The sequence below is a fragment of the Pituophis catenifer genome, unplaced genomic scaffold (assembly GCF_029215685.1).
Source record: "Pituophis catenifer annectens isolate HBS135680 unplaced genomic scaffold, rPitCat1.0.hap2 SCAF_2, whole genome shotgun sequence".
Taxonomy (NCBI): domain Eukaryota; kingdom Metazoa; phylum Chordata; class Lepidosauria; order Squamata; family Colubridae; genus Pituophis; species Pituophis catenifer.
The window spans coordinates 199,751,355-199,766,361 of NW_027256882.1; the positions used below are offsets into that span (position 1 = coordinate 199,751,355).

A 15,007-nucleotide genomic window follows, 5' to 3' on the forward strand; every position below is an offset into this window, starting at 1 on the left:
GTTTCTTATTTGTACCTTATGACTATCATTAAGTGTTGTACCTTATGATTCTTGACAATACTTTTCTTTTATGTACACTGAGAGCATATGCACCAAGATAAATTCCTTGTGTGTCCAATCACACTTGGACAATAAAAAATTTCTATTCTGTTCTATTCTAAATGTCGCTACTGTAAAAACAATGTAACTTGAAAACACCACCCACTTTTACATTTCAAATGCTTGAATTTCTTTTAATAATGGATTAATTTTCCTGGAAATATAATTATTATATGCATTGTTAACCTTTTAATCTTTGTATACTATACAATGAGAAAGAGGAACTCCATTTCTTTTTTCCTGTTTTACACTCTGGAATTCGAAATGAGTCATGAGAAATCATCATTTGACTGACATAAGGTGTAGTGGAGGGGCTATTCCAAAGCCAAGGATTTAGTAGATAAGTGGTTACTGCCCAGTAATTTGCATCGGTTTAAATCTAATAAAATAACAGAAAACATAAGAGAAGTTTCCTATTATTTGCACTAATCACAATTCCCTGCCCAAATCTGACATTTCCTGTAGTTTAAGGGGATTTAATCATGTACCCAACAGCTGGATAGAGATTATAGCCATTTGCACATGATCTAGTACAACAAATATAACATTTGAATAAGTACAAGATGGAATTATTACTCGATTCCAAAAAAGACTGAAAACTGTTTTAGGAAGTTTGAGGAAATTGATACCTGTGCCAGTGATAACGGTTATAAAGTCTTCCACTCCTTTTCCATGTCCAAATTTTCTTTCTGCTAAAGCTGCACAGTTGCCATCATTATCCACCCAGACTGGCAAATGCAGGGCGTCTGAGATTGGAGTCCGCAAGTCAACAGCGTTCCACTCCTGAATAAGTTTTGTGGAATGAAGAACAACACCTTCTCGGGGATCAACTCTTCCACCTGTAGAAATGCCTGAGCCACACAGCATAGATCAAGTTATATGAAGAACAGGACAGAACTCTATTAATTCTAGCATTTATTTTTTTTTTTAAATCCAAAATAAAGCTTTGTTAAGTGTTAGCTTCTCATTCAGAAACAAAACTGAACCACCTCCTTCAACAACGAAACAACTAAGTCCAGCAGTTCGGTTTTACGTTAGAAGAATTCCTCAATAAACCCCCAAATAAGTAAAGAATTGTTATCATATGGTAACTCATGCCACAATTTCCTGTTTAATTTTGCATTATCTAATAAGATGCAGAGATACATTGTCTGAATTCCCATATATCCTGTTGATTGTACTGTATCCATAGATAGTATCACACACAAAAAATATGAGAGAAGACAAAATCTTCAAAAATTTAGAGGTTAACAGCTGTCCTGCTTATCTCAATCTAACACTTGATGCTCAATCAGTGCCTTTTCAGCCTATTGTAATTTTGAGGGGAAAAGTATAATCTAAGACTATATATACTATTTCTAATTGCCTTCAGAAGTACAACTTATTATGAAATATATATGGCATGGGGCTCGAGGATGTTATTTATTTATTTATTTAGTGCCTCTGGGTCAGGTTTTGGCTTCTAAAGACTGCCTAGAAAAGTCCCTGCAGTTTTCTTGGGAAGGTTTTTCAGAAGTGTTTTGCCAATGCCTCCTTCCTAGAACTAAGAAAGAGAGACTGAAGTAAAGTCATCCAATTGGCTTTATGCCTAAGGCAGGGCTAAAACTCGCAATCTCCCACTTTCTAGCCTAGTGCCTTAACAACTGCACCAAACTGGCTCTTTGAGAACTGTATACCAATTTTAATATATAAATTCATTTTGCAGGCTATAAACACTAAGATACCCGTTTGTAAAATTCAGCACTTAGCAAACAATTCCTTTTATTATATTTGAAATGCATAACTTCTTGCCTTCATTTCATAAAGCAAAAAATAAATAAATATGATGATTATTAAACTTACCTACACCCAGAATTCTGCAATTCAGGTCTACTGCTTCTGAGGCAGCTTCTATACACATCTTAAGGATCAATTCTATTCTATCCTCATAAGTTTTAGGGTTCAGTTGTATGTATTTCTTAACTATTTCACCCTAAGAGAAAAGAAAAAACCCATCAAATTTATGTTTTCTAAATATTCTTCTGTCATAAAAGTGCTGTTCCCACAGGATATCAAATATGGCACAGAGTGGTAAACTATGTGCCATCAAATCAATGTCAATTCTTGCTCACCAGTCAAAATCAAAACTGAAGAGATGAGACATGTATTCCATGCAGCAAGCAAATACTATATAGGTAGTCCTCAACTTACAACCATCTGTATAGTGACCACTTGGGAATTACAGCGGCACTGAAAAAAGTGACTTATCACTGTTTTTCACACTTACGACCATTGCAGCATCCCCCATGGTCATATGATCACAATTCAGGCATTTGGCAACCAGCATGTATTTAGGATGCTTGCAGTGAACTGATCACCATTTGTAATCTTCCCAGTGGTTTCCAACAAGCAAAGTCAATCGGGGAAGCCAGATTCACTTAAGGCTGTATGATTCATTTAAGAACTGCAGTGATTCACTTCACCATTGTGGTAAAAAAAAATGTTGTAAAATGGGGTAAAACTCACTTAACAACTGTCTTACTTAGCAATGGAGATTTTGGGCTCAATTGTGGTCGTAAGTTGAGGACTAACTGTATGAAAAGAGAAGTCTTTCTATGTGTCTCTGCGCTTTCCTAGCCAGACAACCATATGCCCAACCTTAATCTCAGCTTATTGGCTGGCCTGCAAAGGGGATGAAAATGGTGGAGTTAATGCCTTTTGCAACAAGAAAGGAACAATGAAAGACAATCCTGGTTTAAGACATCTTTTAAATATTAATTAAATTTAATTAATCCTATCAGTTAAAAATGAACCAAGCAAGAGTTTTAAGAGGCAAACATCCTGTTCTCAGGAAGCCTAAACTTTATAGAAGGTGCTATTAAAAAAGAGCTCCATTACACTCCATTACAGTTAAGGGAGAAATGGCTCTTCTAAACAATGCCCATCAACTGCAATTTTTACAATGTTTTTTTTTACAACATTTATGTTAAAAACAGTTTATGTAGTCCCAAGGCAGCTTTGCTACGGCATGGGAGTCCAAAACCACATTGTGAGTAGCAGTACAGAACAGAATTCATACTCAGCTACTATTCTTTTAATTCTTCAAACTTTACATAGCCCACCCTGTGTTTCCTGAATCAGGATGTATGATAGATCTTCATTTGATTTTAGATCACTGTTTCACTTAAACCAATTCATCTAATGTGTACATTGCACTACAGTATAATGGATTATTTGAAAATTGGAATTATTTAGTTGCATTTATATTCCACCTGTTATCCAGGACTTCATGATACGGGGTCTAGTCTCATTTTACCTCCACAACAACAGGGGTAGGTTAGGGTGAAAGATAGTGAATGGACTTTAATCACTTTGCATACAGAACACCAAAACATCTGTTATATATTTTTTAAAATGTTTTATTTTATAGAGAATTGATACCCATCAGTATTGATTGGAAGATTGTGTTATATTCTACATATTTTCTCTTTTTTTCCTCCACATTGTCTTCTGGTAACAGAGGTTTTTTCCCCCTCTGAATATCTATTTATTATCAACATGCTACCCTCTTACAAGAAGCTGCCACATTTTAGTAAGACAGAATACAGGGATCGGGTGCATTTTAAAATTACTACTTATACTACTTAAAATTATAAGTGTGTTATTCTCAGCAAGACACCTCCCTGTGGATATATAAACCATTCTTTTATGGTTTATTTATGATTTATAATTACCTTCATGCTGACAATTGCTACTCGGAGATTCGTTCCACCCAGATCCACTGCCAGTGCACTCTGGGTTTCTAAGATATGATCAATATCTTGGGAAATATTTTCTTTTACAGTGGGGAAGCAGAATTTCTTTTGAAGGGGTTCCTCAAGGTCAATGGATTTAAGGAACTTCAGAATTCTTGGAACAGCATTTCCATCGCCATATATTTTTGAACTGTAACATCAAATGGAAGAAACTATAACATTTTAAAACAGATGGAAAGTATCTTACAAGCCAAACCTATACATTCAGATTGTGAGTACACTAAGAGAAATGCCATCTTGAAAAAGTTATTTAAAAATTGTCCTTGAATATATTTACAACATTAAGCTAGGAATGCTCAGCATGGTGCTGGGATAATTAGTAAGACAGAAATTAATACTTGTATTTATTTTCATTGGAGAGGAAGACATGCACCCTCCTATCCTTCCGCAAGTGCCTGAAGACCTGGTCTTTTTACTATATTCAAAAGAATCGATTTCCAAGTAAATGCGCAGAGAATTGCTATCTTACTTTTTAATTTTAATGTTAATAGAACCATGGTAACATTAATAATCTGTACCTTTTTGCCAGCTAATGAGCTTGGCTTATATCTGATAATAACAGTATATTTGCTTTTTTTCCTTGTTCTTTGGTATCCGTCCTGCAAATTCTAACTTAAGCATCGATACACATATGGCAACATATGTATAACTTGTTCTTAATTTAACTTGTTTATTTATCCCACACTAAAGTAAAAGGTAAAGGTTCCCCTCGCACATATGTGCTAGTTGTTCTCAACTCTAGGGGGCGGTGTTTATCTCTGTTTCAAAGCCAAAGAGCCAGCACTGTCCGAAGGCGTCTCCGTGGTCATGTGGCTGGCATGACTAAATGCCAAAGGCGCACGGAACGCTGTTACCTTCCCACCAAAGGTGGTCCCTATTTTTCTACTTGCATTTTTTACGTGCTTTTGAACTGCTAGGTTGGCAGAAACTGGGACAAATAACAGGAACTCACCCTGTTACACGGCACTAGGGACTCGAACGGCTGAGCTGCCGACCTTTCGATAGACAAGCTCAGCATCTTAGCCACTGAGCCACTGCGTCCCTTAGGACTTGACTTGACTTTATTTATTTGTTTATTTATTTATTTATTTGAAGTAGTCCCTTAGGACTACGTCATTTAATGACCAAATTCTTAAATGAGGTCTACCTATAATTGTGAGCCTAAATAGAAAAAGATGGGCAGGGAGTCTGGGATTTGCCAGGGGAAGTATCTATGGACACAGTCTTCTCTACACTCTTTATGTTTCAGGGGGAAAAAAGGCAAGCATTTTTTTTTTATGTATGGTAGTAGTAAATCTGAAGCAAACAGATATACATCAGCAAAATGAATTATGCAAACTGTCATTTACTCTGTAGGGCAGCATTTTTTAATAGAAAGATACCATTAAGTTTATCACACAACTGCTTTCCCAATGCCATATATTATTACCCTATTTGTAATAAACTGTTGTTTTGAAAAATTTGCAACATATAGTAATATTTTCTCTTGGTATCTTAATTTTTCTTATACTTGCTTGTATGGCTTTACTCACCAAGGGTATTGTTTCCCAAACTGGATGTGCAAAGCTCGAAGTATTTTGTCTTGGGAATCAGCATCCCTCACGTGAAGGACATTCTCTCCTCAAAAAAAGCAAATGCCCTCAGAACATTAAATATCATATTAGAAAAAACTGAACTTAAAATGAAACATACTTGCTTAATAGAGAAGAACAGAAGGCTGGACAAAAAAATAGTTTAAAAATCTGACTTCATTACTCTTGCATTATAGCAAATATGTTAGCATAATTATTTAAACAATTAAATGTCCTAAACGTCAGTTTCTTTTTCTGTATTTTAATTATTGTTAGTTGCCTTGATTCCTTGGTTGAATAAATAATAAAACAAATTACATCTATGTTCTGGTTTTCATATACGTTAACAAGATGCATATTTTAAAATATCACCTGCAGAATTGAATGAATAAAAGGGTATATTCATAAAAAACACAAAAAATAAAATGTATTTTGCTTTTATTTTGGTTGATGGACAAATAATGCATTTCATTATATTACCACAAACCTTTCCAGCATTCTCAGCCTTAACAGAAATTAAAATATAAGCCTGCCTATTTGGCCCCTTAACTGCACAAAGCAATTACCCACAGAAGTGCACTCCGTTAAAGAATCATACAAGTAAGTAGGCTCTCTGTTTCACAGGAAGAGAAAAATAACCACAGAAAAGAAAACATTTCCTCTAATTTTACCTTGCTTTTCTAGGCTTGTCTTCTTGATTATGAATTACAATTTTAATCAGGCCCCTGTTCAAGTCAGAAAATGGTTTGCTTCCATAGAGATACAGTGGTAATAACTGCCCATCCCTGCCCCTCAATTTCCATCAATAAGTTGAGTGAGATTTCTCCCTTCCAAGTTTCAAATTCTCCTCTCCATTTCCCTTGCAGTTTTAGCAGTTTGGAAAAGAGGGGAAAATAGCAACTAAATTCAGAAACTAAATTCTACTGGAAGTCTTCACTTAGGCCTTATGTTGTACTATCCAATCAACCATCATTCTTTAGCCACCTGACAATTGGAGCTTACTCCTCTATGTTACTCTCTGCTGCTAAAGTTGCAGGACATAACCATAAATCCTTCAACATAAAACCATGTACATCTGCACCAGCATGCATTTACTCGACAAACATGGAAATGCCGAATTCTAAAAGATAGATTTAGTGCAATAGCAGTGCAATGTGGAAATTAGCCTGAACACCAAAAACATTTTGGCTCATGGCAGAGAGTTTTGTTTGGTGATATTCAGGAAGAAAGCCTCTTTTCTACACTGCCTAGGACAGTGATGGCTAACCTTTTTGCGGTCGCGTGCCAAAAGCGGGGGGAGCGCGGGGGAGGTCACGCGTGCACGCACCCATACCCATAATTCAATGCCCCCTGTGCCCTGCCCCTCCGCACATGCAAGCGCGACACCCCCCCGCACTCCCCCCGCTTTTGGCACGCGACAGCAACAAAGTTACTGGTGGGCCCTCTAGGCCTGTTTTTCACCCTCCCCAGGCTCCAGAGGCTTTCTTGGAGCCTGGGGAGGATGAAAACAGCCTTCCCCCCCCCACCCCAGAGACCCTCTGGAACCCCTCCAGTGGGCCCAGAAGGCCCAAAAAATAGCTGGCCAGCACACACTTGCGCGCTGCAGCTGAGCTAGGGCAACGCTCGTGTGCCCACAGATATGGCTCCGCGTGCCACCTGTGGCACGTGTGCCATAGGTTCGCCATCACAGGCCTAGGAAATGTTAACTACAAATAGTCCTTGACTTACAACCATTCGTTTAGAGACCATTCCAAGTTACAACAGTCCTGAAAAAAGGATTTACAACCAGTTCTTGCACTTTCAACCACCGCAGCATCCCCATGACCAATTGGTCACCTGACCAATATTTTGGAGCTTGTTAGTTGGCATGTATTTACAATGGTTGCATTGTCCTGGGGATCATATGATCACCATTTGCCATTCCTAGTAGCTTCTGAAAAGCAATGTCAATGGGGGAATCCTGATTTGCTTAACCACGTGAAGCTACCATGTGATTCTCTTAAAAGCTACCATGATTCACTTAAGAATCATGACAAAAAAAACCCATGTAAAATCAGGCATAATTCACTGAACAACTGTCTTGATTAGCAGTGGAGATTCTGGTCCCAACTGCGGTCATACGTTGTGGACTATCGACAGCAGGGGTGTCAAACTCAAGGCCCGGGGGCTGGACCCAGCCCGCGGGGTGCTTAGATCTGGTCCACGGGGACACCCTAGAAACAGCAAAGGATTGGCTGTCCATCACACATGGCCTCCCAGGCTCCGTTATCAGCTGTGACGGCCTCCTGCTGCCCTCTGCCAGTGAAAATGGAGCTCGCCCCCCCCCCCCAGCTTTATTTTCACTGGCAGAGGGCAGCAGGAGGCCGTCACAGCTGATAACGGAGCTCAGGAGCCCGTTAACGGAGCTCAGGAGCCCGTTTTCGCTGGTAGAGCGTTTGGGCCATCACAGATGCCCCTGACACGAGTGACATCAAGCTGGCCATGCCCACTTTGGCCACGCCCCCAGCCCCTCCCCCCGGGGTCAAACACAACCCTGATGTGGCCTTCAATGAAATCAAGTTTGACACCCCTGATCTACCACGTATCAATTCTGCATAAACAATAGCTTTCAGTTTGTCAGATAGTTCTCTCCACCCTACAGATTTCTGGTTCCAGTTAAGAGCATGACTACAGTAATCTTATCTCTAGTATGAAAAATGCATGTTTTTCCTTACTCTCACTAAAGAATTTGACACGGCTACAGAAAGTTTTCAGTTAAAACAAAGAAACTTAGTGCTAGGCTGTTGTTGCCATTTTTAAATACCTGTTTCTCTCCCTATCTGACGGGTTCCAAGATTGATGACAGGAGTTCCAAATGCCCCAACTTCTCGTACACCACAGCTGCTGTTCCCAATCATGCAACCTGCATGAGCCAATAGCTGGATGAACTGGTCGAAGGGGACATTTTTTACTGCACGGAAATTTGGGTGATGCTCAATACCTTTCTTCCTCATTACCCGAACCATTTCTTTGCTCCCTAGGATAAAAAAAGGCAATAAGACTTTTAATGTATTTTGAATAAGCGTAAGAGGACTATAAAAGTATACAGAAATTATTACAAGCCACTTTGCATAATGAAATCAGAAGATAATCTTAGTGCTGATCAATTATTGTAATTCCTTTTCAAGATAATCTTTATGTCAGGGTTCCAAGTAATACACCCATAATAAATGGAACTCCAAGGCAGGAAGATTTCTCAAAGAACTGGTTTATTGGATATATAATATTGGTACAGCCTGGTGAAAACCGACTCTGAATATTCCCACAGTTTTCACCTAATTAAAAGTAAAAGGTTTTCTCCCTTCCCCAAACAATCAGTCACATGGTCCAATCATTGTGTTTTCCAGTTGCCTGGTAACTTCGCTCCTCCTCTCTCTGACTACTTGTAGGAATGTCCTTGGTTCCCAAGAGAAAGTATTTTGTTTTGGCTACAAACCCCATCTATCTCTATTCCCCCCTCCCTATCCTTCAGCTCCAGTATGGCAACACTGAAGCTCAGAAAATGGCCTTGCTCAGACCAGCTTCAGGGTCGACACTTTATGTACCACATTCTGCATATTTTTGTAAGAAATGTCTGACTACATGAGCAGAAAAAAAGGCTTCCACTTAATTCACGAGTGTATTTTTAGCTTTCAAAAAGGCATTCCAGTTTCTAAAAATCTCCTGTGTTAATATGAGGCAATCCAACAGATACAGAACTGGGATCTGCCATATAATCTTATTCCTGGATTAGTTACTAATCATATATTCGACATCAGAATAAAAGTTAAAGAGGATGAATGTGACTTAGATTGGGAGTTAAATCTCTCTTTTATGAGCAAAACAAATATGGGCTTAAAGATGATTTAAACTTTAGATGGGGAGCATGACACCACTTCATTTTACATAAAGGGATAGGAATCTGGGGAAGTTCTATAAAGGATCAGAGGACAGAAAGGAAGCTGAATGGCCTTGAATATTCATTAGAGACAGTTCTCACTTAACGATCACTTGTTCAGTGACATTTAATTTACGATGGTGCTGAATAAGCGGTACTTATGAACCATCCTCAAAGCTCCAGCCACTGCAGCATCCCTGTAGTCATGTTATCACGATCTGGAGGCTTGGCAACCAAGTCGGAATTATGACTGTGAGCAATATCTCACAGTCACACAATTACCATTTGCAACCTTCATTGCCAGCTTCCACAAGTAAAGTCAATGGGGAAGCTACCAGGATTTAATAATAGTGCAGGACTTGCTTAATAACATCAACTAAAAGTCCCAGAACTGGTGTCATTAAGCACCACAATCATGTGAATTGCACTTTACAACCACATTGCTTAGTGGTCCTAATTATTGTTGATAATCAAGGATACCTGTATTTGTGTCAAAGAAGTGAAAGGATAATAATAATAGCACTATCGCTTAAATTTTATACCTATTTTTACATTTCTAATATAGTACATTAACATATTCATAACAGTCATATCACTCACCTGCATCAATATTTGGGAATAAAATCAAAGTCCTCTTGTTAAAAGAGATGAGGGCATCCAAAGTCAGTTCAAACATCTTTACAGAATGTTTAATGTCTGTGGTCACAGGATGCTGTAAAGCGATTATATACTCTTTTGGCTTCACGCCTTCACCTGTGAAAACAATGTAAATGTACTATATGCATGCATACACACTTAAAAAGCAAAACTGAGTTACAAAAAAAAAAAAGCAACCACAGAATTCATTTAATGACCATGGTGCTCTCTTAATGACATTTAGAAAAAAAAACAGTTGTAATGTCAAATCTGGTCATGTGATGCCTCAATTTATGACCAGTCATAATAAGATCCCTTTTCACATTCTAATGTGAAAAGTTTGCTGATAAATTTAATCTAGACTTCTGTTCCATGGAGCAGCTATAGAATTTATATATTATAAATTCTAATATATAATCCAAAGACAAAACATTTTTGGTAAGTCAAACCAAATTGTAATGGTTTGGCATATCAATTATAATGGCAAACTCCAACAGGTGTCAGATAAACCTTTTTTTGCTATGTGCCTGGGATTATACAATAAGATTATGGGGCAATACCAATTTGATGGGTTGTACTCTGCTGCATGAAATTGTAGCCTTACATATACATACACAACTCATTTACCTAACCACATCCGAATAATGCTCATATAATCCTTATTTTTGGCAGATAGCAGTTTATCATACGAAGGACATCCTGCCAGAAGGATGCGATCGTGGTCTTCACACATAGAAATCAAATGCTGTTCTGCACTTCTTGTGCAACACACGTGGTAATGAGCCAGCTTGGTAATGGCATGCCTGATGGAATCATCTATGGTCCCGCTGACTTCTCCACCTTCAATGTGAAGAATTCGAATGTTCATTAAGGCAGCAGAGGTAGCTAGCGCTAAAGCATCAAACCGGTCTCCATGGACTATCATTATGTCAGGTTTCAGGCGATTGAGCACATCGGGCAACTTGACTAAGGCAAGACCAACGGATTCCACCATAGCTGCTTCATCTTCTCCTCTTACTATTGTGTGTAATCTGGTGTGGATGTCAAAGTCATCTTGTTCAATCATACGGTAGGTATTCCTGAAAAGAGGGAAGAGGAAAAGTGCTTAGATTGCACTGACAAACACTTTTAACATCGAAGTGACAGATTCAGTATGCTAGTTACTGAAATTAATGGTAGAGTCAATATATTTCTCTGACAAGACAACGATAGGTAATATGAATAATTTCGATCCGAAGAAATTTAATAATAATAGAAATAATAATAGTAATAATAGCATGACTGTGGCAAAAATAGTACCAATAGTAATAGGTGCCTTCAGTGCAATCCCAAAACAACTGGAGCACCAGCTGAGCACCATCAACATTGACAAAATCAACATCAGTCAATAGCAAAAGGCAGCTTTGCTCCGAATAGCTTACATCCTGAGATGATATCTGTAACATCATTAAACATCCACATCTGCCTATCCTAGATCCATGGGAAGGACTCAACTAGTAGATAAGAAATGTCAAATCTAATCTAAACCTCTGGCTGACTGTGGAACCAGCCATCATCGTCATCATAAAGTATTATTAATAAAACCATTCTTTAAGGGCTGTACAGGTAGTCCTCGACTTACGACCACAATTGAGCCCAAAATGTCCATTGCTAAGCAAGACAGTTAAGTGAGTTTTATTCCCATTTTACGACCTTTCTTGCCACCGTTATTAAGTGAGTCACTGCAGGTGTTAGCAGGTAGTAACATGGTTGTCAAGTGAATCTTGCTTGTCAGAAGGTTGCAAAAGGTGATCACGTGACCCCTGGACACTGTAACTATGATAAATACATGTTAGTTACCAAGCGCCTGAATTTTGATCACGTGACTATGGGGATGCTGCCACAGTCATAAGTGTGAAAAACTGTCATTAGGTCACTTTTTTTCAGTGCCGTTGTATCTCTGAATGGTCTCTACACAAATGGCTATAAGTCCAGAACTATCTGTATCTGCAGTGCCCCTCCAAGATAGGTATAGCAAGCATCTGTTAAGTCTCATGACACCTGTTCCCAAATATTAAGAAATGTTGACTTCAGAAATTATTGAAAAACGCATACATTTTAGCAAATGAAGAAACATCTCTTCAAAGATATCTGTTGCAAAAATGAAGAACTGGGACAGATTATCACTGGTTTCTGTTGCTATTTTCAGAATCATTACAGCAGGAAATCGTATCATTGTTGAACCTAAAAAGATAGAGATCTGAAATACGGATTCCTGGTAAACCAGCTTGATATTATTAAAAGAGGGGAATGATTCAAATTTGTGAATTGGTTCTTATCTGCTTTGACAACTGCATGAAAATTTGTAGGATCAGGACTTATTCTAAATCAATACAGGTAATCTTCATTTAAAGACCAGCCGCTTAACAACTGGTCAAAGTTAAGACAGATTAAAAAAAAAATACTTCTGACTCAGAAGTAGAGCAGATTTCTGACTCCTGCATGCTCACTTCACCCGCCACCCCATGATCACATGATTTGGAGTACTTGACAACCAGCTCAAATTTACCACTGTTTACAATGTACCATGGTCACATGACTATGATTTGTGACTTTTTTTTGCCAGTTTCTGGCAAAAAATGCCATTCAGGAGGATCGATTTGCTTAATGATCAGGTAGTTTGCTTAATGGCAATTTGCTTAACAACCAATGACTTGCTTTACAACCATCATAAAAATGGTTCTAAAGGTGGTGACCAAAATGACTTACAATGAAAATTCCAGGCCCCATTGTGGCCATTAAGTGAGGACTATCTTTGAACCTGGAACAAAGAAAACAATCTTAAGAAAACCCATCCCTACCATTCCAGTTAAGCATGTTTGAAGAAATAAAGTATGCCTCTTACCCATAGTCATCAATCAGATGAGAGCCCAGAACTACAATATCCAGTTCAAAAAACTGTGGTTCTGCTTTAAGGCCAAACATGATTGGGGCCAATTTTGAATAATCTGCTCTGTTACATGTAGCAACACAAACCCGAAGTTTCCGGTTGTTTCCATTCTTCTCCATTACTTCCTTTTGTTTTTGCTTAGCAAGGGTCTTGAAATAAAGCTCCTGGAATATAATTATACAGGGATTAGTACACTAGGAACATGTAGAGTATATTGAATACGGTAATGGATGTATATAGCAATAGCAATAGCACTTAGACTTATATACCGCTTTACAGTGTTCTATAGCCCTCTCTAAGTGGTTTTACAGTGTCAGCCTATTGCCCCCAACAATCTGGGTCCTCATTTTACCCACCTCAGAAGGATGGAAGGCTGAGTCAACCTTGAGCCTGGTGAGATTTGAACTGTCAAATTGCCGGCAGTCGGCAGGCAGCAGAAGTAGCCTGAAGTACTGCACTCTAACCACTGCACAACTAGATAAGAAATTAACTAAATTTTGGGCCAGAAATAAATTTTATATCCAATGTAAGTCAAAGAACTGTAATGACTCAGGAGTGGAGATTTCTCCCTAATAGATAATCAACTGGGACAGGCACCGTTTGGAATGACTGCAATCGAGAAGACCCTACATTCAGGATAATAGATATGCAAAGAAAAAAATCATGACACAATGCATTTAGAGGTAAAACTTAGTTAAATGGAATTTCATGAAATATTATTTGTTATATAACTACATGCAATTTTTCCCATACATAATTCTTGCACCAGTGATGGAGAAATACTTGCTCCACAATTCTCCTCCACACTTTTTAAACTATGAGCCACTTGAATATAATTAGACCAACTGAAGCTAAATTATACAGGATATAACTTAGAATTAGTGCTTTCAGTAACACTAATGGATGAATCGTAGCGAGCTGAGATCAAATTCACTTTAAAACCTCTAACCATTGAAATTTTAAAGTATGCTGCCTACAATATTTTTAAAGGTTTCCAAGTATTTCAAGTAATTGGTTCCAAGTACAGTAATGAATAGGGATTTTTCAGTAATCAGTTTATGAGTCCATCGAAAGCAGAAGGGGAAAAAGGAACTATTACTTTCTTATAAAACAATATATGATCAGTTGAAAAAGGAAATTTTGGAAAGAAGGTTAAATTACTCTCTAATTGGTTGATAGGATTATGTCAAGTCTCAGTTTTTTCTGCTACTGCTACAAAAAACTATATTTATTTTGTAAGGTGTTTTCTACTTTTAAAAAATACCTCTGTAATTATTTATCTGTCACTAAGGTTATTTCTCATGCTAAGTTTTTCTGAAATGAAAGGAAACAGCAACATAGAACTACTCATATTTTTGCTAGAAGAAGAAAGATTTATTCGTCAGTTCCCCACAAATAAGAGAATACAGAATTCTCACATCCTACGCAGCAGGCCTCATTTTATCACAGCTATTTGAATCAGATATAATTTTCTTTGTATAGCACAAATGCTTAAGATCTTTCTGGAGTATTAATTTTATTTTGAATTTATTTCTTTAAATTTGGAGAAAGGAGCTCCTCTAATCACAATTCAAATTTTTGTTGTACAGTATTAATATACAGAAATATCATTTTTGCTTTACCATGTGGAAAAGCAGCTATAAATTTGTAATAACTAAACAGCTTCCTACTATAGTCTATTAAAAAAACAACTTTTCAATCCTTTCAGTGAAGCAAAATATTTAACATGCCAAATCTCCAATTTCTTGGTGTCTGCGTACAAGCCAAGACGGTAAGGATTTTTTCCTCTCACTCCTACACATTTCACTAATAATTATTCACTTTATTGAATTTATTAAGGCCTCCCAACTTCCAAAATGTCTCTGGATGGCTTGACCCTGAAATAAAGATAATGGTGTATATTTGAATAAACATGATTCAGATTCTGAAATGCCAGATGTTAACTGGCCAGCATTTATGATATAAAGTGCTTACACCAGAGATCATGTAACTGAGAGGCAAGATTTATTTTCTCTTAAAGGGAAATAAAAATAACTAGAAAACAATTTTGGAAATCCAAAGA

At 37.7% G+C, this 15,007-nt stretch overlaps 1 protein-coding gene across 2 annotated transcripts in view; it reads right to left on the reverse strand.

The window, feature by feature from the left end:
* Positions 1 to 15,007, reverse strand: part of GNE (glucosamine (UDP-N-acetyl)-2-epimerase/N-acetylmannosamine kinase) — a 56,702-nt gene that overhangs the window by 10,196 nt on the left and 31,499 nt on the right. For both annotated transcript variants that reach the window (XM_070938521.1, XM_070938522.1), the window contains exons 2-9: positions 12,901 to 13,109; positions 10,644 to 11,095; positions 9,981 to 10,133; positions 8,268 to 8,480; positions 5,426 to 5,513; positions 3,813 to 4,023; positions 1,942 to 2,071; positions 729 to 950 (exon numbers count right to left, since the gene is read on the reverse strand). In XM_070938521.1, coding sequence (XP_070794622.1) covers positions 729 to 950; positions 1,942 to 2,071; positions 3,813 to 4,023; positions 5,426 to 5,513; positions 8,268 to 8,480; positions 9,981 to 10,133; positions 10,644 to 11,095; positions 12,901 to 13,109 — 1,678 coding nt within the window. The remainder of the gene's footprint in view (positions 1 to 728; positions 951 to 1,941; positions 2,072 to 3,812; positions 4,024 to 5,425; positions 5,514 to 8,267; positions 8,481 to 9,980; positions 10,134 to 10,643; positions 11,096 to 12,900; positions 13,110 to 15,007) is intronic.